The 27075-nt window shown below is 39.6% G+C and overlaps 1 protein-coding gene across 1 annotated transcript in view; it reads left to right on the forward strand.

The window, feature by feature from the left end:
• DNAJC5B (DnaJ heat shock protein family (Hsp40) member C5 beta) overlaps positions 1 to 27075 on the forward strand; it is a 93013-nt gene that overhangs the window by 33063 nt on the left and 32875 nt on the right. The window contains exon 4 of the mRNA XM_027561084.1: positions 4990 to 5117. Within this exon, the coding sequence (XP_027416885.1) occupies positions 4999 to 5117 (119 nt within the window). The 5' untranslated portion in view covers positions 4990 to 4998. The remainder of the gene's footprint in view (positions 1 to 4989; positions 5118 to 27075) is intronic.

Raw genomic sequence — 27075 nt, forward strand, 5'->3', positions numbered from 1 at the left:
TCCTGTTTGAAAACACAGGATCGGAGTTATACGAACAGGTACTGGGGATTATTTGTGACATTCCAAGTTGTCTTGTCTTCAGGATGCTGTTTATATAAGTACCAGTACAGTCAAGAGGTAATTATTTTTCAATAACAAATTGTAATCACTCTAGGGAGACTTAATACTTTAAAATATAGGCTTAGCATTTTGGATGTGTGTTTAGCTTTAAGATACAATGCTCTCTGAATAAGATCTTGCTCCAGTAAATAGATTTCTATAGAGAGTTTACAGATGTAATAAAAAATGGTAAAACGTGTTGGTTTCTTCAATCACAGCCATCAAAAGTGTTTTTACTGTTTAATGATCTAATCTCCTCTGCTCATATTTTACTTTCTCAGCAGTGAAGGGACCCTGCCAAGAAAGGAAGAGTCTGATTTCTTTTTTTTCCATTTTCAGAATTCACATAGTAGATAGAGGTGAAACTTCTTTTATTCTGAAGGAAACATTTCATGTCAACATGAAAATTTTAGCACAGCATTTGTAGGACTCCTCGAGTTAGTACCTTTAAAATATGTGCTTATTTTGAATTGGATGTTTGTCACCACTGGAGCACTGAGCCTTCTTTCAATTGTATCTTTATCAAGAGACAGGTGAATGTGGTTTGGTAGTGACTGTTCAGTGGTCAGTGCTTTAAGAAATTATGATATTCATGGATTGTAATGCAGCTAGGTGACTCAGATGGTAAAGAATCTGGCTGCAATGCAGGAGACCCAGGTTCAACCCCCTGGGTGGGAAGATCCCCTGGAGAAGGGAATGGCAACCCACTCCAGTATTCTTGCCTGGAGAATTCCATGGACAGAAGAGCCTGGCGGACTACAGTCCTTGGAAGAGTCAGACACGACTGAGCGACTAACACAAATGCAGCTAGAAAGTAATTTAAGTTCAGAAGACTAAGCATCATGTACCTTTCACGATCAAAATTAAATTACTTAATAACTTTGCATAACAATTTTTTCTTCATTGGGTGGTATAGATGAGAAACTATGAATAAAGACTTGAATTTTGCATAGGAATATGAGCATTCAAAAGGCTATGAGAAAGAACTCATAAAAAGTATATTTTATATAAGGCATTAAACAAGGGTATAGCTCCATTATTTAAGTTTAAGGAGAGTTTTTAGCAGATATTTGGACTATTGCCCTATAGTTAGTAGGTTCTTAGCATAATGTGTTTATTTCCACAAATTGAAACAAGTGAGGGTTTCAATGTATGGCTCTATTGAATTTGACACTAAATGTTATCTACATTAATAATATATGAAGAGTCTGGTTTCTAGCTCACCGAAGGCACAGAAAAATAACAGGTTGTTGCTTGACACACAAAAAAGCAAACTTGCGGTCTTTGTGTTCCTTTATGTTTCCGTTTGTAGAATAAGCCAACTACTAACAACTCTGACCAACTATTGACCAACTATCTTTTCTTAGATGTTGTCTAAAAGGAAATAGCTTGATCTTTTAATTGAGGTACATGACACTAAGCAATGTTGGTTGACCAGTAATCTAGCGAAAATATACTCAAAAGAAAACAATGTATATAAATTTGTGTATAGGGAGGAATTTCGCTGGCTCAATCCAAGGAAGAATTAATTGACAAACTGTGGGAGACAAGGACTTGCAAGTGTACCCGAACCCCATCTAGGTTCTGTCTCCGTCTCTTGCCACTGCTCGTCCTCTGCAGGTCTGTTTCAATCTCTCTCCTTTCAGGCCAGCCAACAATACCAAAAATTTACATTTGACAGGTTTTTACCATGAGAGATTGTTCTACATCCAAAAAAATAAAGAAACTTAGGGAAGGACTCTGACTTGGTTTGGGTAAGGTACCTACTCCTGGTCTAGTCGACTACAATGATCTCTGGTCAGAAGGCCCCAGCAGGCCTTTGTTAAGTTGGCCTGTCCTGTGTTGTGCTCAGTCGCTCAGTCATGTCCGACTCTGTGACCCCATGGACTGTAGCCCACCAGGCTGCTCTGTCCATGGGGATTCTCCAGGCAAGAATACTGGAGTGGGTTGCTATTTCCTCCTCCCAGGGGATCTTCCTGACACAGAGATCAAACTTGCATCTCTTGTATTAGATGACCATCTAAGATCATCCAAGTTGGCTTAGATCACCTATAACTTCATACTCTATGGTCTTAGGATTTGAATCATAGTCTTAGTGACTTAGGAATCTTGCTACCCACTGAGACCTTACAATCTCAGAGACAAGTATAATTACTGTGGTTTATTCCTTGCCCACCAAGTCACACAGAAATCTCTACTTTCCAAATCCCATTCATTCATGGCAAGTAGTCTGCCAGTTGTCTTCATTTCTGGGAGCCCTTAGGTGAAGTGTAGGGCAGAGTTTCAGTGTTCTGAGTTTATATGTGAGGTGGCAGCAGGAAAGAGGGGACAGGAAAGGAAGTAGGGAAGGTGTCAGGCAATTTTTCCTTCAATTGTGAATACTCAGCTGGGCTGTGGTTCCAAGAGAGGGCTGAGCTGCAGACCTGGAACACAGGGGTGAATGACCCAGCCCCCAGTCCTGAATTATTTATCTGCTAGGGAAATTGTGATGGAAGGTGAGAAAGGTAAGGTGGAGCAGTAACTAGAATATGTGCTATGATTTACTGCGTGGCTGCCAGTCAGTTTGAATATCTGCTAGATTTTGTTTGTGTGGGTGTGCTCAGTCATGTCTGATTCTTTGAGAACCCTTGGACTGTAGCCTGCCAGGCTCCTCTGTCCACAGAATTCTCTAGACAAGAATACTGGAGTGGGTTGCCATTTCCTCCTCCAGGGAATCTTCCTGATCCGGGGATCAAACCTGCCTCTCCTGCAGTGGTGGGTGGATTCTTTACCACCCGTGCCACCTGGGAAGACCAGATTTTGTTTAGTGGCAGGCAGAATGAGAATTCCTCCTCTTGTCCTGGTGTGTACCAGACACTAGGGACTAGGGCCTCTCTGGCCTCTGGAAGCGCGACTTGCGTGGCCAGCTAACCGAAAGGAGACAACATAGTCATGCCGCCAGACGAGGCTTTGTCCTCGGGGTGCTGTCCTTGTTAAGTCAGTTCGTGCCGCAGAGCCTTGGGGTCTACAGGATTTTTGACTGAGGTCTGACTTTCTTCAGCACCAGCTTCCTTTTCTCCTCTCAAGGAGCTAGATGCTCACAAAAACATTTCGAAGTTCTTCACTCTGTTCTTAATTGAATTACTTAGGACCACAAGTGCTCGCTGTGCCATGCTGGAATCTCAAGGGCCTCTAAGACCACTGGAACCCACCAGGCACATCCAGAAGGCTCTGTTCTTATCTGTGTTGGTTCAGTCTAGTCTGGTGGGAGCAGAGCTTGAAGGTTGGCTTCAACCAAGCCCACGCGTCCCTGGGATATGCCGTTTGGGTCTGCAGCTTCACTCTTGTCACCAGGGGCTCCTTGTGTGGAACATGAGAGTCTCCCCAGCCCTGACACCATCTCCTGAGCCCTGGCACGTTCGTTCATCCACATTTATTCACTCTTACAGCACCTGATGCGCAAAGCCCAAAGCTGGAAGACAGATGATAATTTTCAAGGAACTTCTGGTCAGAGGAGCTTGCAATCTAAGTAGTTTTGTTTTTTATCTTGTTTTGTTTTTGTGATGAAATATAACAAAGTTTACTATTTTGTTTTAAAGTGCACAATTCAATGACACGAAGTAAAATCTCTGTGATATTTAACCATCACCATCGCCTGTTCTAGGTACTCATATAAGAGGAATCATATACAATGTTTGTCCTTTTGTGACTGGCTTATTTCACTTAATGTTTTCAAGGTTCATTTTATTATAGCATATGTCAGAATTTTATTTCTTTTTATAACCGAATAATATTGCATTGTATATATATATCACATTTTCATTTATCTGACTTTTATGAATAATGTTGCTATGAACATTGGTATCTTTTAAATATATTAACTCGTTTAATTCTTATGACAGCTCTATAAATTTAAGTACTTTTTTGGTCTCCAATTTATAGATAGGGATAGTCATGTAGCTGGTCATGGCAAGGCCTATATTCAGACCTATAGGCAGAATGCCGTGCACACTCTGAATTGTACACTGTGCCTCCGCTAATAGAAATAGTTCTTTAAAGTCAATATGTCCTTGGTACATTATCTGCATTATTTCTAAATCCTTAAGATACCCTTATGATGTGGGCTTTATTATCCTTGTATTCCGAGTGAAGACATTAGGCTTGGCAAGACTACATGATGGATGCAGGAATGCCCCAGTGTGTTTGCTTCTCCGTGCTTCCCCCCACAGCCAGAAAACAGCAAAAGGCAGCTCCATGGGACATGGGGCAGCACAACCCCTTCTGTATAGACCACAGCGAGAGGAGCTATCTTGGATATAGAGCTCATGAGCACTGTGGGGGGAGTCGGTACCCCATAGCTGCAGAGATGGTCTAACCAGGCTCTCAGATGAGACTAGGAACGTTGTGTTCTGTTTTGTTTTTGATACTTACAAAATGTTGGGTTTTAGTTTTTTGTTTGTCTATAAGAACTCATACTCTAACAATGGCTATGCCAATAGAGTCAAAGTAAAATAGATGATTATTTCCGTTGTTGGCTACATTTGGAAAAGATATTTTAAAAAGGACAAATTCTAACCAAAAAAATCCTGACAGAAAAAAATCTACATATGCCTGACCTGAGAGGATCAGTTTTTAACAACTGTAAGTTAGCTGGCTATTTAGATAACATCTTGCTTCTATTTAGCCATGTGGACAAAGCCATATTCCATTTGCATGACTGCGTGTAGCTCTTAGGACCCTGACCTGGAGCTCTAGTGTTGGCTTTCCTAATCCTTTTCTCCCCTCCTTTTGCAGCTGACACAAAGATGTACTTCAGGTCAACATTTTACAAACACTCAGAAACAAACTATCTTCCCTTCAGAGATCTGGCATGCATAACCTTCACAGCCATCTCCCTCTTTGGTTTTGCAGTTTGAGAAAATGGCATGTAACATACCTAACCAACGACAGCGGACAATGTCAACCTCTGGAAAAGCTCTGTATGAAATTCTTGGTCTGCATAAGGGAGCATCAAATGAAGAAATTAAGAAGACCTACAGGTACAGAGGAAGTTCAATGATGGCATTCCTTGTACTACTAGTGATAGCTATGTTGTAATTGGCGAGGCTCAGAGACATAAGCTTCCTGCTGCCTGCTAATCAGAGCTTTAGAACTCTTGTTCCATTCCCTATTCTACAGCTGAGCAGGTGGGAACAGAAAGCATGACGCTGGTTTTATGAAAGAATACCTTTCCAGCATACCTTTTATGCTGGAAAGGTAGTCTTGGGTTCTAGGCCTATGTTGTTAGAGAGACAGGCAGACAGACAGACACTGCAAATGACCAGGAATTGTGGTTAACTGACATGATAGCACCACCAAATATGGCAGAGGGTTTTAAAAAATAAAGGGGGGTTTCTTGCAATTGCTGTATTGTGCTATGCTTTTCAAGTCTTCCATTTTGATCTTTCATATCTGATCTAGTTCCAACTTAGCTCTTTTTGGGAAAAACTGAAATAACTTTTTCTTAAAAGCATCAAGGAATTTAAAAAAGGATTAAGTATAATTATTTTGCAAAATTTGGAAATTACTAAAAATGAAGATAATAACATTTATCCATAATTTTACCTCTACTGACAATCACTGAAATTTTTCTTCCAGTCTTTAAAAAAATATCTAGATAATACAACCCCTACATTGTCCCCATCTCAGCCTCTGATAACCACCAGTTTGTTCTCTATATCTGTGAGTCTGCTTCTTTTGTGTTATAGTCACTAGTTTATTGTATTTTTTCATTCTTCTATTTTTTTCCAGATCCGTGCCTTTTATATTTTAGGAAAACATAATTTTTTTCTCTGTTTTATTTAATTTTTTATTTTTATACAGTTTTTAAAGGTTACTTTCCATTTACACTTACTAATATTGGTGCTATTCCCTGTGTTGTACAACACATCCTTGAGCCTAACTTACATTCAGTGGTTTGCACCTCCCACTCTCCCACCCCTATACCGGGCGCAAGTATCTTTTTGAATCAGAAATATTGCTTTTTTTCGGATATATACCTAGGAGTGAAATTACAGGGTCATATGGCGGTTCTATTTTTAGTTTTCTAAGAAATCTCCATACTGTTTTTCACAGTGGCTATACCAATTGATATTCCCACCAACTAATTAGCTTTCTTTTTAAAGAGGATCTATCGTGAATACAGGTGCCATTTAATATTGTGATTTTTAATGCCTGTAACCTAGGCTATTCTGTAACTTAATTAATTTAAGGTAAGCCATTAAAAAAACATTTTAACTTACTTATTTGGCTGCAATGGGTCTTAGTTGTGGCATGTGGGATCTAGTTCCCTGACCAGGGATCGAACCTGGGCTCCCTGCACTGGGAGTGCAGACAGCCACTGGACCACTGGAGAAGTCCCACGAGCTATTTTTCAACATGTAAATTCTTTTACTTTACCCTATAGTTAATATCCTTGTACATAAATGGTAATGCATATTTCCAATTATTTCCTAACTTACTGAAAAATAAAACTGTGCCTTTAGAAGAAAAATGAATCAAAAGACAAATGAAAGTTTCAGATTTTAATCAGTTACTTCTTGATTTGGTCTTGAATTAGGAAAACTTTTTTTTTTTTTTTTGCTGTATGGAAGTTTAAAATCTTTAAGTAGGCAAATTTGTTAGTCATTTCCTTTATGGCTTTTGCTTAATCTGTTGTGATTAAAAAGCCTCTCTTGATTATAATATTATAAAAATATTTAACCATTATCTTCTTATAGTACATTTATAATTTTGCTTTTATATTCAATCTTTGATCCATTTGGAGTTTATTTTGACATGAGAAATGAAGGTAGGATTCCAAATTATTTTTTTCCTAAATCACTAGCCCACCAAAATTTATTGACTTCTCCATTTTTATCTACTGATGGAAAATTCTTTGACTTTGGATTAGAACCTTCACCATGTGGTAAGCTCTGGGCCCTGAAATGCCTTCAAGAAGCACATGTTGAAAAATAAATGACAGCTGTGAAAACTGCCATTTGGACCCAAATAGTTCTGTGAAATGGTATATTTCGATCAAAGTCAATATCAAACTTCTAGTTTACTTAACTTAATGTGCTAGAAAAGTCTTTGCTGTTTCATTGCACCCTAGAGTTACCCTGGAGTGTGGCTAGAAGCTGTTCGGCTTCCTGTGCGTAGATGTCCTTGGTGAAAGGTCATTAAACTTGACTTTTAAGGCTCTGGGCTGAGACATTGTGCTGGGGGTGAGACTAGGAATCAAAGCAAATACACAATAAGCATAATACCTACAAAGATGCTTCCCAAAATGAGAAAAAAAGTGATGTCTAACTGTAAGTTCTAGAGCCCACTTTACAAATGTGACTTTTAATTGCCTTTATTTTGTAAACTGAAATTTCAGGTCATATCCTAATTAAGGCACTAATTATGCTGAGTAGTTTGCAAGTTTAATCATTACAACCTAAAGTCTCTTCATGTAATCAGTGTCTTCCTATTAATTTTGTTTTAATGTCATACAAATATTATTTTTTCAGCTGATTAGGATACTAGTATGCTGCCAAAAGTCTCTCCTTCTAACTAAATTACACATTTGTATTCTGCTAGTTATTCAAAATGTATGAGCAGGCTGAAAAATCCACTGAGAATATTATTCTTATATTCAGGGATCTGGATCAAAGCAGTGACAATACAGTGAAATTAAAAGTCACTGAAGTTTAATAAAATTACCAACTGTTGAATCTATACGCCGCTTGACCGCTGTTGTAATCCTTGGTTGTGCTCTTGAATAAGGTTGAGCTAGAAATTTTATTTTGTTTTTGAATACATAATATATTCACCTGATTAACATGAGATCACATAAAATGAAAGTGTTAGTTGCTCAGTCGTGTCAGACTCTTTGTGACTTCATGAACTGTAGCCCATCAGGCTCCTCTGTCCGTAGAATTCTCTAGGCAAGAATACAGGAGTGGGTTTCCATGCCCTTCTCCAGAGGATCTCCCTGACCCAGGGATCAAACCTAGGTCCCCTACATTGCAGGCAGATGCTTTACTGTCTGAGCCATCAGGGAAGAACACATAAACAGGTATGCAAGAAAAGTCTCCTTCCTACCTCATAGCCCCCAGGTTCCCTCCCCAGGAAAACAATTCCTTGTGTACCCTTCTACAGAGAGATCTTATGCCTATATAAGCATATATAGAGACCTTCTGGTCTAGGCAAGATGGTTATAGGCCTGTCTCTCCCAGTTCCTCACGCGAAACATGACAAAAAGCTTTGGAAATAACTCAGACAAAAAAAGAGAACCTTCGAAAGGTAGAAGGAAGAAGAAAAGGCAAATTAGTTAGGGACCACAGGAGCAAAGGAACAACACTGTGACAAGGCCTCTGACGACTCCACATCTAAGGGAAGGTAAGCCAGGCCTGGCCTTTCCCGACACCCGCCGTAGCAATGCAAGGCAGCCAGGTGGTCCTACACATCCTCCAGACTGAACGGGAGCCCTGCCAGCAGCTCGAGGCAATCCCCACAGAAACAGCCAGGGGACCCAGTGAATGTCTCCCTAACAACAGCCAGACAGAGGGCTTTCCCCAGCCTGAGACTCCCCTCTCTCACCAGAGACCCCACTTTACAGGGGAAATTAACAACGAGGGATTCTGCCACAACAAACACCCAGCCCAGGAAGTGTTTTTGTCCCTGCCCGGGGAGATTCTCTTTCCCCACCTAGAGGCACCAAGGCACCCAGACTGGGGAGGCTCCTTTCACTTCTTCATCTAGAACCAATGAGCACCAGTAGGGTCCCCAGAGGCAGGAGACAGACCAAGCTGACCAAAACAACACCATTAGGGTCTGAAAATTAGACTGTCATTGGAACCACTAACCACAAAAGTAGGCTAGGACCTGCAAGCTAAACTCTAACAAAGTGACTGACTGTTCAAGTAAAACATTTAAATAGGACCCAGAGGGGCTTCCCTGGTGGTCCCGTGGTTAAGAATCTGCCTTGCAGTGCAGGGGACTCTGGTTTGATCCCTGGGGTGGGAAGATCCCACATGCCACAGGGCACGACCATGAGCCACAGCTGCTGAGTCAGTGCATGGCAACTACGGCAGAGTTGGTGCTCCACAAGAGAAGCCACAGCACTGAGAAGCCCGCACACGGCAACTAGAAAAAAAGCCCGGACAGCAACAAAGACCCAGCATAGGCAAAAATGATAAATAAATAAATGTTTTTTAAACTATAGTGTTTTATTTAAAAAAAAATAGAAACCAGAGTCTCATAACATAATAGCCAAAGTGTCTAGATTAAAATCACTCATTGTACACAAGGAAAGAAGGAAATCCCAACTTGCATGAGAAAAGATAACCACTTTACTCCCACACAGAGATGAACCAGTTATTGGAATTATCTAGGCATCCTAGAGTAACCATCAAAAAAGATTCAATAAGCAATTGCAAATCTCTTGAACCAAGTGAAAAAAAAAAAAAAGAAATTTCAGCAAAGAAATAGAAGTAATAAAAAAGAACCAAACGGAAATTAAAGAACTGAAAAACCATAGAAATAATACAACTAACTGGATGAGCTTAGTAGTAGAGTGGGATAACAGAGAACAGAATCAATGGAGGATGGATCAACAGAATATATGCAATCTGAACAGCAGAAAGAAAATAAACTGAAAACAGACAGTCACAGGAAACTGTGAGGCCATTAACAAAAGACCCAACTTTTACAGCACTGGTGTCCTAGAAGGGGAGGAGAAAGAGTGGCACGGAATGAGTATTCAAAGAAATAATGACTGAAAATTCCCCAAATTTGGCAAAATATACAAACCTATAATTCAAGAGGTTAAGTGCATCTCAAGTAGAATAAATCTAAACAAATTCATGCCAAGATACATCATAATTAAACCTTTGAAAACTAAAGACAAAGAAACTATCTTAAAAGCAGACAGAGAAATGACATAATACCTGTATGGGAACAGTAATTCAAATGACAGCAGATTTCTCATCTGAAATAATAATGACCAGAAAGAAGTGATACGATAGTTTTCAAATGCTTAAAGAACTGTGAATTCTATGTCTGGTGAAACTATCAGTCAGTCAGTCAGTTCAGTCGCTCAGTCGTGTCCAACTCTTTGCGACCCCATGGACTGCGGTTCTCAAGGCTTCCCTGTCCATCAACAACTCCCAGAGTTTACTCAAACTCATGTCCATCGAGTCAGTGATGCCATCCAGCCATCTTATCCTCTGTCGTCCCCTTCTCCTCCCTCCTTCAATCTTTCCCAGCATCAGGGTCTTTTCAAATGAATCAGATCTTTGTTTTTTTGTTTTTTTTTTTGGTGAATCAGATCTTTGAATCAGGTGGCCAAAGCACTGGAGTCTCAGCTTCAGCATCAATCCTTCCAATGAATATTCAGGACTGATTTCCTTTAGGATGGGCTGGTTGGATCTCCTTGCAGTCCAAGGGACTCTCAAGAGTCTTCTCCAACACCACAGTTCAAAAGCATCAATTCTTCAGTGCTCAGCATTCTTTACAGTCCAACTCTCACATCCATACATGACCACAGGAAAAACCATAGCCTTGACTAGACGGACCTTTGTTGGCAAAGTAATGTCTCTGCTTTTTAATATGCTGTCTAGGTTGGTCATAGATTTTCTTCCAGGGAGTAAGTGTCTTTTAATTTCATGGCTGCAGTCATCACCATCTGCAGTGATTTTGGAGCCCAAGAAAATAAAGTCTGACACTGTTTCCACTGTTTTCCCATTGATTTGCCATGAAGTGATGGGACCAGATGCCATGATCTTAGTTTTCTGAATGTTGACTTTTAAGCCAACCTTTTCACTCTCCTCTTTCACTTTCATCAAGAGGGTCTTTAGTTCTTCTTCACTTTCTGCCATAAGGGTAGTGTCATCTGCACATCTGAGATTATTGATATTTCTCCTGGGAATCTTGATTCCAGCTTGTGCTTCATCCAGCCCAGCGTTTCTCATGATGTACTCTGCATATAAGTTAAATAAGCAGGGTGGCAATATACAGCCTTGACGTACTCCTTTCCCTATTTGGAACCAGTCTGTTGTTCCATGTTCAGATCTAACTATTGCTTCCTGACCTGCATACAGATTTCTCAAGAGGCAGGTCAGGTGGTCTGGCTATCCCATCTCTTGAAGAATTTTCCACAGTTTGTTTGGCATAATCAGTAAAGCAGAAATAGATGTTTTTCTGGAACTCTCTTGCTTTTTCTATGATCCAATGGATGTTGGCAATTTGATTTCTGGTTCCTCTGCCTTTTCTAAATCCAGCTTGAACATCTGGAAGTTCATGGTTCATGTGCTGTTAAAGACTGGCTTGGAGAATTTTGACATTATTTTACTAGTGTATGAGATGAATGCAACTGTGTGGTAGTTTGAGTATTCTTTGGCATTGCCTTTCTTTGGGATTGGAATGAAAATTGACCTTTTCCAGTCCTGTGGCCACTGCTGAGTTTTCCAAATTTGCTGGCATATTGAGTGCAGCACTTTCACAGCATCATCTTTTATTTGAAATAGCTCAAATGGAATTCCATCACCTCCACTGGCTTTGTTTGTGGTGATGCTTCCTAAGGCCCACTTGACTTTACATTCCAAGATGTCTGGCTCTAGGTGAGTGATCATACCATTGTGATTATCTGGGTTATGAAAATATTTTTTGGCTATTTCTGTATATTCTTGCCACCTCCTTTGAGATCTTCTGCTTCTGTTAGGTCCATATCATTTCTGTCCTTTATTGTGCCCATTTTTGCATGAAATGTTCCCTTGGTATCTCTAATTTTCTTGAAGAGATCTCTAGTCTTTCCCATTATATACTTCAGGAATTGAAGACATTCTCAGATTAAGGAAAACTAAAACAATTAATCACTAGCAGATCTACTCAAAGAATGGCTAAAGGGTGTTCTTCAAAAGAAAAAAAATGATAAAAGAAGGAATCTTGGATCTGAAAGGAAGAAAGAACATGAAGGACACGGAAATACTGTTGTTGTTCAGTTGCTCAGTCCGACTGTTTGCAACCCCAGGGACTACAGAAATATGGGTAAATACAATTGACTACCTTCTCATAAGTTTTTAAAATTATGTATTATGATTGGTATAAAAATTATGTGTGCTTAGTCATTCAGTTGTGTCCAACTCTTTGCGACCCCATGGACTATAGTTTGTCGGGCTCCTCTCTACATGTGATTCTCCAGGCAAGAATACTGGAGTGGGTTGCCATGCCCTCCTACAGGAGATCTTCCCAACCCAGGGATCAAACCCAGGTCTCCTGAATTGCAGCCAGATTCTTTACCATCTGAGCTACCTGAAAAACCCATAAAAATCTTTTAGCACCATTTGATATTCAAGACAATGACATTTACAGTGGAGAGGATAATGGGATCTAAATGGGAGTAAAGCTTCTGCACATCACTCAAATTGGTAAAACACTGCTATCAGTAGACTGTGATAAATATATACCCAATCACTAAAAAGAGTGGACAAATTAATAGACTCCAAAAAGTACTACAAGTAAATCAAGATGGAATCCTTAAAAATGTTCAAATAACGCCCAGGAAGACAAGAAAAGGGAAATGGGGAAATGAGAAATAGAGGAAACAAGCAGAAATCAACTAGTAAAATGACAGACTTACGTATTAGTAATTAAATGTAAATAGTCTAAGTATGTTAAATTTTCCCTTTCTTGTTATACAAATGGTGATGTACTATCATTCCTATCTTGTGTGTTGCATTCTTTTCTAATATATCTTGGAGATCATTCTAAGAAATGATCAGTTCATAAGGCAGTTTCATTGTTTTCACAGTGCTGTATAGCCAAACGGTGAATGAATCCTTTCTCTGTCAATGGATATTTAGGTTGTTTTCCATCAAGGCTTCCTTTTTAAACCAACTTAGAGCTTCTCAGAGAAGGAAACAGAATGTTTTCCATAGTCCCATAAAGGTAGACAGAGGTGGGAAGAGGAGAACTATTTTGGTTCTTATCCACTTTTCAGCTTTGCTAGGTCCCAATTCTCAATTCCTGAGCAAGTAGCTAATGGACTCAGCTAGATCAGATGCTCACCCACGTATGCCTGGCTCAGACTAGAGATCTGGAATCACAAATCCCCACTACCACTTAGCAAGGACTGTGGGATCCAACTCTATGGGAAGGAGAAGTGGTAATGTTCTCAAAGAGAGGGGGTACAGAGTTGGATGGGAAATTATCAATATCTTTAGCTCTTTATTTTTAAGAGAGTATCATAGACAGAAGCCTCACAGATCTCTCTCAGTCCCTTTCTGGGTCTATTTAGAAATCTTTGTCCTAGAACTTTTCTGTGAATAAACCATCTCTTTCCCCCATATCATTGTTTTTCCTGCATTATGAGTACAATCATGGTTCATTAGTCACCTGATAAATTGGAGCCCCCAGCTTTCTCAAAGGACATCAAGGAGTATGACAAGAGGAAGGTTTCTACTGCATCAATCCACAATGTACCAAAAGCTCTTGCCTCACTGAGATTTTGTGAAGAGATCATTTTTTCAGAGTGCATGGAGCCCTTTGTGGAAAAGCACAATTAATGCACCAGGTACTATTATGAATGGACAGATACTCTCATTATCCTTAAAAGTCTGAAATTATCCTGCTATTTGGTGCTACTGTTCAAAAACCATTTATCTAGCATAAGGTGAGTTTCTGTACCATGTAAAAAGTGCCACATCATGGAATGAGATTATGCTATGAGTCTTTTTTTTTTTTTCAAACGTTGAACTTTTTATTTTATATTGGGGGTATAGCCAATTAACAATGTTGTGGTAGTTTCAGGTTTGTGCCATGAGTCTTATCCAGGGCCTTCCTTATGAAATAAATCTGCTTTTGGTATCATGGAGTGTAATAACTCTTAAGAGTCTGAAGTCTGAAAAAGTGAAAAAAAGTGTTAGTCACTCAGTCGTGTCTGACTCTTTGTGACCCTATGGACTATAGCTCCTCTGTCCATCGGATTCTCCAGGCAAGAATACTGGAGTGGGTTGCCATTTCCTTCTCCAGGGGATCTTCCCAACCCAGGGATAAAACTCAGATCATTGCAGGTAGATTCTTTACCATCTCAGCCACCATAATTCCTGGGAGTTTGAAGTCTAAGCCTTATTTAATCCAATTTTCCCATAACTGGGTCATGTCACTTGATCCCAACAGGGTTTCATAAGATGAAGGAAGATTTCCCCCCATTCTCCCACTGCCTAAAAGTCTTTACTCCCTCTTTTTCAAGCTGTCTGAAGAAGACTTACTTGAGTTAATCTTTTAAAGTTCGGATACACCCGGAATGGTTAAGTATTTACCCATCTTTCTCATATTTGCTGCAGCTTTAAACAGACATGCTTTTCCCTCTTGCCTAATTTAAGCAGCACTTCTGAACCAACAACATTTTTTAGTTAGGAAGCTGGTGAAGGAGGAGACAGACAATAGTGAATGGAAAACTAGAAAATAGAGCCAGCTGTGCAATTTAGAGAATCTAAGTCTTGAGTAGTCACAGTCTCATCTGTAACTTACATGGTAGTTTTTATTTACACTGATGCGTACACTGATGTGAAGTTACTACATGTGTACTAACTTCACTCATGTGAAGTTAGATAAAAACAAACTTAAGATGGTCGAAAAGAAGGCTGCTTGGTCTCCATGGTGTTTATGGCACAAGAGCCTAACACATGGTTGGCCAACTAGAGGAGAAATCAAAGACTGAGCTCTTTCTTAAGTCCTCAGAGAACCACAGAATCAGAATGAATCATTTGTACGTTAGCACCTGGGTCTCTTTGTCCATGGATGAGCTTAATTTCTCCTTGTAGACAAGGTACCAAAATCTTGGTTCCCAAGGTAGCAGGGACTCAGTTGATTCTTCTGTTTCATTCAACTTCACCTGGAACTTTCTGGAAATTGTCTTCCACCTCTGAAGAGGTGAGTTGCCTCAGCCAAGACCGAAGTGAGGCAAATGGTGTTTTCACAAGAGGCAAGAAAGATTGTCATTTCCATAGAGATCTGTGGTAACCCCAATATGTGGTGCTTTTACCCATCTTTATCAGCAATTACAGGTCATAATAGAGGTGCTTATGAATAAAGTTTAAATGTCAGGGGAGTGCATAGCTAATAGAAGAATTGTAAATATTTACAAGGCAAAGTGATGATTCAAGCTCACAAAATAAATTGAAATTAATCTCTATCAAGCACTAATTTGCTTCCTGAATTCTAAAACCTTCCACTGAAAAGAAGAGTAGATGAGGCTATGCCAGAGTGATCCTCCAGGTCAGTAAGAACTTCCCTTCTCCTGTAGCAGATCCTCTTGGTTCTTCCTCTTAGTTGAACTTGATATAACTTGATCAAGTTGAACTAACTTGATTCTCTTCATTCTTCATGCAGCATCTATTTTGATTATTCTTGGGCTCTAGAATCATTATGATCAATGATTTTTTTCCCCACTCACTCATTCACTCAATACCTGTTTACTTTTGAATACTTATTATATTACACTGTGAGAGATGAATATACATATCTATTTCTATATCTAGGTATGTATATTCATCTCTCCCCATGATGGAATACCAGCTGAGCTATTTCAGATCCTAAAAGATGATGCTGTGAAAATGTTGCACTCAATATGCCAGCAAATTTGGAAAACTCAGCAGTGGCCTCAGGACTGGAAAAGGTCAGTTTTCATTCCAATCCCAAAGAAAGGCAATGCCAAAGAATGCTCAAACTACTGCACAATTGCACTCATCTCACATGCTAGTAAAGTAATGCTCAAAATTCTCCACGCCAGCCTTCAAAAGTACTGGAAATGAGAACTTCCAAGTGTTTAAACTGGATTTAGAAAAGGCAGAGGAACCAGAGATCAAATTTCCATCATCTATTGGATCATAGAAAAAGCAAAAGAGTTCCAGAGAAACACCTATTTCTGCTTCATTGACTACACTAACACCTTTGATTGTATGGATCCAAACAAACTGTGGAAAATTCTGAAAGAGATGGGAATACCAGACCACCTGACCTGCCTCCTGAGAAATCTGTATGCAGGTCAAGAAGCAACAGTTAGAACTGAATATGGAACAACAGACTGGTTCCAAATAGGGAAAGGAATATGTTAAGGCTGTATATTGTCACCTTGCTTATTTCACTTGTATGCAGAGTACACCATGTGAAATGCTGGGTTGGATGAAGTACAAGCTAGAATCAAGATTGCAGGGAGAAATATCAATAACCGCAGATATGCAGATGACACCACCCTTATGGTAGAAAGCAAAGAGGAACTAAAGAACCTCCTGATGAAAGTGAAAGAGGAGAGTGAAAAAGTTGGCTTAAAATTCAACATTCAAAAAACTAAGATCATGATACTGGATGCTTGGGGCTAGTGCACTAGGACGACCCAGAGGGATGGTATGGGGAGGGAGGAGGGAGGAGGGTTCAGGATGGGGAACACATGTATACCTGTGGCGGATTCATTTTGATATTTGGCAAAACTAATACAATTATGTAAAGTTTAAAAATAAAATAAAATCAAAGTAAAAAAACAAAAAACAAACAAACAAAAAAAAACTAAGATCATGGTATCTGGTCCCATCACTTCATGGCAAATAGATGGGGAAACAATGGAAACAGTGAGAGACTTTATTTTCTTGGTCTCCAAAATCACTGCAGATGATGACCGCAGCCATGAAATTAAAAGACGCTTGCTCCCTGGAAGAAAAGCTATGATCAACCTATAGCATATTAAAAAGCAGAGACATTACTTCACTGACAAGTTCTGTATAATCAAAGCTATAGTAGTAGTCCATATGGTAGTAATCCAGTAGTCAAGTATGGATGTGAGAGTTGGACCATAAAGAAAGCTGAGCACCAAAGAACTGATGCTTTTGAACTGTAGTGTTGGAGAAGACTCTTGAGAGTCCCTTGGACAGCAAGGAGATCAAACCAGCTAGCCCTAAAGGAAATCAGTCCTGTATATTCATTGGAAGGACTGATGCTGAAGCTTTAATACTTTGACCACCTGCTGTGAAGAACTGACTCATTGGAAAAGACCCTGATGCTGGGAAAGATGAAGGTGGGAGGAGAAGGGCACAATAGAGGATGAGATGGTTGGATGGCATCACCAACTCAATGGAAATGAACTCCGGGAGTTGGTGATGGACAGGGTAGCCTGTCGTGCTGCAGTCCATGGGGTCTCAAAGAGTTGGACATGACTGAGTGACTGAACTGAACTGATTTCTGTATCTATGTCTACTGATGGTGGTAGTGGTTTAGTCACTAAGTTGTGTCTGACTCTTGTGTCCATGGGATTTCCAGGCAAGAATACTGGGGTGGGTTGCCATTTCTTTCTCTAATGTCTTTTTCTCTAATGCCATTGCTTTCTCTAATTGATACATATCTATAAATACAAATTTTGTGCCATTTAAAGAGGTTAACTTATAAAGAGTTAGATTTAGTAAGGTTTAAAAGATACATATTAAACAACAGCAAAACAAGGGAAATTGTGGTGCAGGGGAATAGATTAATTTGAGCATAGAATTCATATCAATCATTTAATGAAAGTGAATGCTTCATGCCATTATTCATTTCTGTTCCAGGCATTATGGTAGGTTCTGGGGGTACAATTCTAAGCAAACCATAGTCACTGATCTCATGTAACCTAATGGAGGAGACAAGAATTAATCAAATGGTGACAAAAATGAGTGTGTAATTACTGATAAGATAAGGAGATCTAAAGGAAAAAAGGATGGTTCCATGAGAGTATATAACAAGGCTGATGTGGACCAAGGATTAGAGAAGTCTTCCACAAGAAACTTAATGCAGACTTAATTTTAGGACAAATTACACCAATTTTAGAACAATTTACACTGGCTTCCCTGTTGGTCAGCAGTAAAAGAAGCCGCCTGCAATGCAGGAGATGCTGGTTCTATCCCCAGGTGGGGAAGATGCCCTGGAATAGGAAGTGGTAATCCACGTCAGTATTCTTCTGGAAAACTCCATGGACAGAGGAGCGTGGCAGGCTATGGTCCATGGGGCCATAAAGCATACGACACGATTGAGTGACTAAGTACAAATAAATACATGCATGAAAAGTATAAATGAGTAAATCAGTATGACAAAGCAATGCTTGTTTTCCTGGCGGCTTGAGCAATGGCCCTCAAGCCAAAAAACACAATATAGCAATTGAAAGAAATTACTGCTAAGTAACTTCAGTCGTGTCCGACTCTGTGTGATCCCATAGACGGCAGCCCACCAGGCTCCCCTGTCCCTGGGATTCTCCAGGCAAGAACACTGGAGTGGGTTGCCATTTCCTTCTCCAATGCATGAAAGTGAAAAGTGAAAGTGAAGTCGCTCAGTCATGTCCAACTCAGCGACCCCATGGACTGCAGCCCACCAGGCTCCTCCGTCCATGGGATTTTCCAGGCAAGAGTACTGGAGTGAGGTGCCATTGCCTTCTCTGTGAAAGAAATTATGTAGATGTAAATGTGAAAGCAAGAGTGGTGTGGTTTGGTGGTTTAGTCGCTAAGTCATGTCCGACTCTTGCAACCCCATGGACTGTAGCCTGCCAGGCTCCTCTGTCTATGGGATTTTCCAGGCAAGGATACTGGAGTGGATTGCTATTTCCTTCTCCAGGGGATCTTCCTGACCCAGGAATCGAACCCAGGTCTCCTGCATTGCAGGCAGATTCTTTTACCGACTGAGCTACAAAAGCAAGAGTATGATGGTACAAAACTAACATTGTTTTCCTCATTGGACGTTGCTACATCTTTTAGGTACCAAAATGTTCCTTAAATCTGCTTTATGTCTATCAGTATTCTTGAAACAGAAGCGTAAAGTATAAAAGTATACTTTCAAAGAAGTGTTTTCTATAAACTTTAAAAATACATTTTACTGAAATTCGTATATGTATTAAAACTATTTATAAGTGATGATATCACTGGAAATAGTTGAATAAGGGACTCCTAAAGTCTGCTTCACCATAAAAACAACTAAAAATCTGAAAGATTTTTCAACTATCAAAACTATTAGAATCAACCTTTTCAGAATCTGGAAAGTGTACAAAAGCTTGTGGCAACTGGGGTGTACTTATTTTTAACTAAGTTGAATCATGGGAAGAACAGTGAATTTCATGGCATTTTAAATTATCCTAGTCCCACAACTTGCTCCTATGCTCAGTTGTAACCTTGAAAATAAACTGCCTGCATTCATGGTAGTCCTGGTACTACAAGAAGCAGGAAGGACTTCATTTGCAAATAACTGTCAGTGGATGATCTGTCTGGTGGCTTTCAGGAAGACCTATTTAAGAGGTTTGTTTCATCTCACCTAAATCAAAACTCATCCAGTGCTAAAGTTGCCATGAAAAGGAGTGGGAGGGGGGGGATTTGTTGAAAACATTTATGGGCAAATTTGTAGTCATTGCTGCCTGAAGTAAGGCTAACAGTTGGGGTAACAGTAGACTCACTAAAGAAACTTGGGAGGAAAGGCTGGGGAATGAGATGCTTTGGGGAAAAAGGGCTTTGGAAAGCTTTGACATATTTCTGGGAATCTATAAGCTACTCTCATGCTCAGGGCTCTGCATATGTTCAGAAAAGACCCAAGAAAGCCCTAGGGTCCCACTTCTGGCTGACCTTGAAGAGATGTGCAAGCAGGAAGTGAAGGCTGTTATAAGGCACAGTTGTAAACTGCCTAGCTGAGTGCTTAAGGTGTGTCCTAAGAGACACACACAGAGCCCATCTGCAAAGACTGAGTGATCTTTGGTTCCAAATGTGTAAGAAAATTGGTTTAATCCTTATCTGACCATCAAGCTAATGGAATAGAGACTTCAGTGGCCATACATGACTAAGAATACAGACTTGATAAAACTAGGTGGGAAATGTTACTAAACAATAACTACCACAGGTTAACAACTGAAAACCATAGAGAAAGAACAGAATCTGATATGTACAGTTGCCAGATTATACTATTCAAAATGTCCAGTTTTCAAAACAAAATATTATGAGCCATGCAAAAACAAAAAGCAAGATAATAAGGCCCATATGCAGGGTGAAAAATAATCAATAGCAACTGTCCCCGAGAAAGCTCCAAATTTGGACATGTTAGACAAAGACTTTAAATAAGCTAATATGTCAAAGGATAAAGAAAATCTTATCTGAAGAACTAAAGGAAAGATGAAAATGGTATCTCATCACATACTGAATATTAATAACAAAAATTATATAAATGAACAAAAATAGAAATTCCAGAGTTAGCTGAAAATTACAATAACTAAAATGAAAAATTCACTAGAGAATTTAATAGTAGATATGAGCAGGCAGAAGAAAGAACCAATGAAGTTGAAGATAGATCAATTTCTCCACATATACCATCATGCACACCAACATATACACATGAGTCCCAGAGAAGAGAAGAAAGAGAAAGGGGAAAGAAGAATATTTGAAGAAATAATGGCTAAAAATTTCCAAATTAAAAAAAAATTAATCTACATATCCAAGAAATTCCATAATTTCTAATTAGATAAACTCAAGAAAATCCTCACTGAGATACCTCATAAACCACTATTCAAAGCCAAATAGTATGTTGAAAGCAATGAGAGAAAAATGAATCATTTATAAACAGTCCTCAATGAGATCAACAACTGATTTCTCACTATAAACTATGAGGCCAGAAGGCAGTAGACCAATATATTCAAAGGCTGAAAAAATATATATGTCAACCAATAATTCTATATTTACCAAAATAATCCCTCAAAAATGAAAGAGAAATCAAGATGTTTCTAGATAAATAAATAACTGTGTCATTAGTAGACTTCGCCTATAAGAAATCCTAAAAGGAGTCCTTCAGGCTGAAATGCAAATACACTAGTCAGTAACTTGAATCCACATGAAGACTTAGTGGACACCAGTAAAAGTAACTTCATAGGTAAATATAGAAAACAAATTAATCTGTTTGCAATTCCTATTTTTTCCCACCTGATTTAAAAAACAACTGCATATATCATACAACTCAACATCAAAGAAATAAACAACCTGATTGAAAAGTGGGCAGAAGAACTGAATAGACTTTGTTGCAAGGAGGAAGTGCAGATGGCCAACAGGCACATGAAAGGGTGCTCAGCATCACCGGTCATCACGGAAATGCAAATCAAAACCATAAGGAAATACCACCTCACACCTGTTAGGAGGACTGTTTTCAAAAAGATAAGAAATAACAACTGTTGGCGAGGACGTGGAGAAAAGGGAATTCTTATGCAGTGGGAATAAAATTTGGTGTAGCCACTAGGGAAAACAGTATAGTGGTTCTTAAAAAAATTAAAAATAGAACTACCATCTGATCCAGCAATTCTACTTCTCAATATTTATCTAAAGAAAGCAAAAACACTAACTTGAAAGGATATCTGTACCCATGTTAACTGCAGCACTATTTATAGTAGTCAAGACATGGAAACAACCCAAGTGTCCTTCAATGGATAAATGGATAAAGAAAATGTGGTATATATTCAAGAGAATATTATTCAGGCATGAAAAAGAGAGAAAGCTTGCCGTTTCTGACAACATGAATAGACCTCGAGGGCATTATGCTAAGTGAAAAACTCAAAGACAAAAAAATGTGTGATCTCACTTAAACGTAGAATCTAAAAAACCCCCCAAAGTCATAGATACAGACAGCAGACTGGTGGTTGTAAGAGTGGACGCTGGGGCTGGGTGAAGTGGGTTGAGATGGTCCAAAGTTACAAACTTCCAGTTATAAAATGAAATAAGTCCTGAAGAAAAATACAAAATAAAAAAACGAAAAGAACAGGCTTAAATGTTTTAATAGAGATCAAATTGCCATAACTTTATGTTGTATGTGTATAATGCTTTGCCATTAATGTTGTACGATGCGCTTAACTATTTACCATAGGGGGAAAAAGCATCAAATAATTAGTAGCATGATAACATTCCAACAAAGCTGTTGAGAAAGTGTTAGATAGCTTTGAAGCTAGTAATTCATCTATATGTTAAACAAAACAAAAACACATTTCTGTCTAAAGCAGTCAAGCTCACAGAAACAACACAGAATTGTGGTTTCCAGGGAGGAGGTATTGGGAAGTTGTTTAATACATACAGAATTTCAGTTTTGCAAGGTTAAAAAAAAAAAAACCTCTAGACAAAGAAAAAGAAAGAAAGATCTATGACATGACATGTGAGTTTTTAAAAAGAAAACCCCTTCACAGATGACTGTTAATACCAGATGTTGAAAACCACTGATTTAACGGGTGGGCAGAGGAGAAAAGGGGCTTCCCCAGTGGCTTAGTGGCTCAGTGGTAAAGAATCCACTTGCAATGCAGGAAACCTGGGTTAGATCTCTGGGTCAGGAAGATCCCCTGGAGAAGGAAATGGCAATCCATTCCAGTATTCTTGCTTGGAAAATTCCATGGACAGAGGAGCCTGGCAGGCTACAGTCCATAGAGTTGCAAAGAGTCGGATATGACTGCAACAACTTAGCATGTATACACATGGGGAAGAGAAAGAGGAGATAATTAACAGTCCAATAGTTTGAAGGGGAGGTGAGGACAAAAAAAAATAGTTTCCTTTTATAAAAAATGATGAGTGTGTTTGCTTGCTGAGCAGGAGCTAATGGAGACATTATTGAAGATACTGGAGTTGGGGGTAGGGATTGATGACTGATGGACCAGGATTTAGGAAGGTGCACAGTTAAACAGATTCTAGAATACACTGGAAATTTTAATTTTAAAAAGGAGAGGGTCTTCTTTTCTCTAAATAAAAGGAGGAGGGAAAGATGAGTGCAATTATGCATAAGTATAGAAATAAAAGTGTGTGAAGGAGTTTCTTTCTAATGACCTCTTAATGCCTTTGAAGAGGAAATGAGGTTTCTTGTGGAAAGGGGTGAGAGAATGAGGAAGAGGAATCAAGAAGTGGCAAAACTTGAACACCTGCCACGGGAGACTTGAAAGGGAACTTACTGAGGTCAAGCAACAGGACTGGCAAGCAGCATGAAAGGCCAGTGAGGTGGGAAGCCCTGTACCTTTACTGTCCCTGGTTTGCATGTTTTTGCAATCCTCTCCAGCAATACTGGTCTCCCAGAAATAGGAATGGAAGTAGTGGATGGCTAGAGTGTCATATCTTCCTGGAGGTATGTCAGGAAATCAGAGCTTTTAAGAAATTGTATGTAAATGATTGAGTAGCACTACAAGAGTATGACCATGCATGAGGTTGAGTTTGTCTAGTCAAGGAAACTGACTCAGTGAAATGGACAGTCTAAAAGAATAAGTGTTAATCGCTTAGTTGAGTCTGACTCTTTGTGACCCCATGGCCTGTAGCCTGCCAGGCTCCTCTGTCCATGGAATTCTCCAGACAAGAATACTGGAGTGGGTTGCCATTTCCTTCTCCAGGGGATCTTCCCAACCCAGGGATCAAATCCACGTCTTCTGTGTCCACACTGGCAAGCAGATTCTTTACCACTGTGCACCTGGAAAGCCTCTTGCTGCTGCTGCTAAGTCACTTCCACTAAGTCGTGTCCAACTCTGTGCGACCCCATAGACGGCAGCCCAAGGCCCTGAAATTTTCTGTATCTGAGCCAGATACAGATACATCCTGTATTATATGTAGCTCTCAAGTCCTAGGTGAGATGGTGGGCTATGGAGGAAAAGGATTAAATATAGCACACAATCCTGGTGGCCCACTGAAGGCTGTCAGAGGCCCACTGGTGTCTGAACTTCAAGTCCCTAAAGTAGTATTTTTATGATTGGTATAGATAAATACTTCTAATATTGGCCACATTTTATCTACTGTGTTTGCACAAATATTACGGTCTATTCTATTTTATTAAGGAGGGTAAAGAGCTGCTCTTAAAATTAGTCATAGAAAAGAATTGTAATGATCAGAAAACTATCTAAAACAAGACTCTATCAATTGGCATTTGAACTTTAAAAACTTTTAAGTCTCACAATGAGAAATGACAAGCATAATGCCTCACGGAGTCAAGTAAAAATCCCGCAAAGGATCATTTTAAGTACGGGATCGCTGTCTCAACCGCCACTAGGGGTCAGCACTGGACTCTCAATGTGATTCTGTTATGAGAGAAAAGACTGATTCTCTCAAACAGATATCACTAGCAGATAATCACAATGAGAAAATAGATCATCACAATGAGATAACCAGTCTTATCTCATGCAACTTGTCTTGAATCGTGAATGTGACTGTAGATCCCAGAAAACTGGAGAAAACATGAACCATTGCTGGGGTGAGCTGCTCAGATACTCCGTCTGTAAATGTGAGGAAATCGTAGCACTGTGTAATGTGGCCTTCAGAGGGCCCTGGGTGAAGCCTGCCTGGGTAGTCAAAGTACTTGAATCATACACTTGAATCATATGGCAGCCGGTGTTTCGGAAACAATTACACAGTAGGGGTGGTATTGGCATCGTTCTTTGCTATTCTGTTCCTTGACTTTTGAGGCTCAGCTGGTAAACAATCTGTCTGCAATCCGTCCTGCATTGGAAGACCTAGGTTCGATTCCTGGGTTGGGAAGATCCCCTGGAGAAGGGCAAGGCTACCCACTCCAGTATTCCGGCCTGGAGAATTCCATGGCCTGTATAGTCCATGGGGTCGCAAAGAGTCAGACATGACTGAGCGGTTTTCACTTCACTTCACTTCCTTGACTCTACACACCAATCCTGGCCCAGTGGCTCCAGCTTCCTTGAGTCCCACTTACACTCTTGTTTCAGCTTTCTCTCAGCAGCTTATTATACTAAAGTGCCTTGTGAGGAGGAAAACTGGCGGTTTGAGAGACTCGGGGGCTGATCAAGGGGAAAAATACAATCATGAGAGCTAGTAACACAACAGGTTTCACTGGGTGGTGCCTAAGCAGGGCTGCACGAGAGGGGAAGTCTCTGACAGCATGAGACCATCCAGAGGTGTATGACATGGAGGTTACCGCTGAAAGGCAGGAGGCCAAGGGAACACCCAGGCGAGAAGAAGGTTGGAAAGGGGGTTACGTATCTAAGTGATGTCACTCAGGACCAGAGTGGGGAGTTTCTGAGTCAGAGAGTTCCAAGGGCCACACCAGTTTGAAGTCTCACAACCACAAGACTCTCTTACCAATGACTGGCAGACGTGGGGTGAGTCTTGCAGATATGTAAAGCATATAGGCTCTAAATGGCTAACAATATACTTGTTGGGGTTATTTTAAAATTAACTGAGGGAATTCCTTGGCGGTACAGTGATTAGGACTCTGTGCTCTCACCACCGAAGCCCTGGCTTCAATCCCTGGTCAGGCAACTAAGATCCCACAAGTCTCGCAGTATGGCCAAAAAAGTTAATAAAAAAATAACTGATTGTGTAGAAATTTGAGTATGGCACTGACAGGCTTTTGAGCTAATGGGTGTCAGTCTACAGCAAAGAAATAAACAATAAATTATTACACAGAGACTCATTCATATAACAGTGGTCAAAAGCTCTTTGTGGAGCTAACATACAGTTGAAAGAAGGGAATATTGCTGCTGACTAGGTCACAATATAGGAGAAGAGAAGCTGAGAGGCTGAGCGGGACTTAATCTTCAGAGAAGGGAGAACAAACCTGGACACTGGCCCTACATGAATGGAAATCCTGCAGTTCTATTTAGATGCCAAAGTACTGCAGCCCAGGGGAAACGGCAAAATGGAAGGAAACCATCTGTGGTTGACAATTACTCTGGTAGTCCTCCATAAACCATATCCCCTTGGCATTCTATCCTTGAGTAGTGTTCTTGAATTTGGGCTGGCTTTCTGACCTGATTTAACTAATAGAAAGTAATGGAAGTGAGGATTACCTAAATCACTACAAGGCCTAGCAACTTCTACTTTTGACAACATTTGAGAAGTATGACTACTACCATGACATTATCTTGCTGTGAGGCATCTTACCCAGCCATGTGGAGAAGCCACATGGAGGGGAGCAGAGTTCCCAGCCAACAGCCCTCACTGAGCTTCCACCACGGAAGCACCAACTTACCAGCAGGTCAGGGAAGCCATCCTGGAAGCAGATCCTTCAGTTCCAGTCAAAGCCAAAAAGAGCAAAGAAAAAACTGTTCTCACACAGTCCAACCCAATTGACAACATTATAGGCAGAAAAATAAAATACTGGTTTAAGCTACTAAATTTTACTGTAGCTTATTACACAGAAACAGACAATGGCAACACCACCCTTATATGGACTGTAACTGCACTTTGAGCCATCGGGGTGACTGAGAAAGCCTCAAGTCCTAATGTTGGATCAAGATGATCCCAGTTTTGTAAGATCCTCCAGACATCTGAAAGTAGAACCTAAAAAACAACATCTTATTAGTATTCCAATTTGAAACCTGAAAATAATAGAGAAGTATATTCCACGTATAAACATACCCAAAGAAAGCTGGTATAGCTTAATAATATCAAAGACAAAAAGTATTACTAGGGAGAAAAGATGTATATTTCATAATGATAAAAGTTCAGTTCACCAGGAATATATAACAGTTGTGAATCTGTATGCTTCTAAAGAACATGGCCTAGACTATATAAAGCAAAAAGTGAACTATAAGGAAAAATTTGCAAACCTACAGAAATAGTGGGAGATTTCACTATACCTTGCTTGTAGAATAAAATGGCAAAGAATACAGAAGATTAGAACAAAAAGAATTAGAAAGAAAATGTATTGTCTTTATATGAAAAAAGCACTGAACAAGTACAGAATACATATTCTTTAAAGTACACATGAAACACATAAAAATTGAACATGTAATGAGACATAAAGCAAATCTCAAATTTTGAAGGATTTAAATCATATAGAATATGTTCTCCCACTGCAGGGAAATCAAGTTGGAAAGCAAAAATAAAAAGATAGCTGGAAAATTCCCCTATGTTTGAAAATTTGGAGGCATAATTTAAAATAATTCATGGGTAAAATTATATGACAATTGAAAGTAGAAAAGATACAGAAGTTAATGCTTCATATTAAAACTTGTGGAATGTAGTTAAAGCAGTA

Source organism: Bos indicus x Bos taurus, chromosome 14, assembly GCF_003369695.1.
Source record: "Bos indicus x Bos taurus breed Angus x Brahman F1 hybrid chromosome 14, Bos_hybrid_MaternalHap_v2.0, whole genome shotgun sequence".
NCBI lineage: Eukaryota > Metazoa > Chordata > Mammalia > Artiodactyla > Bovidae > Bos > Bos indicus x Bos taurus.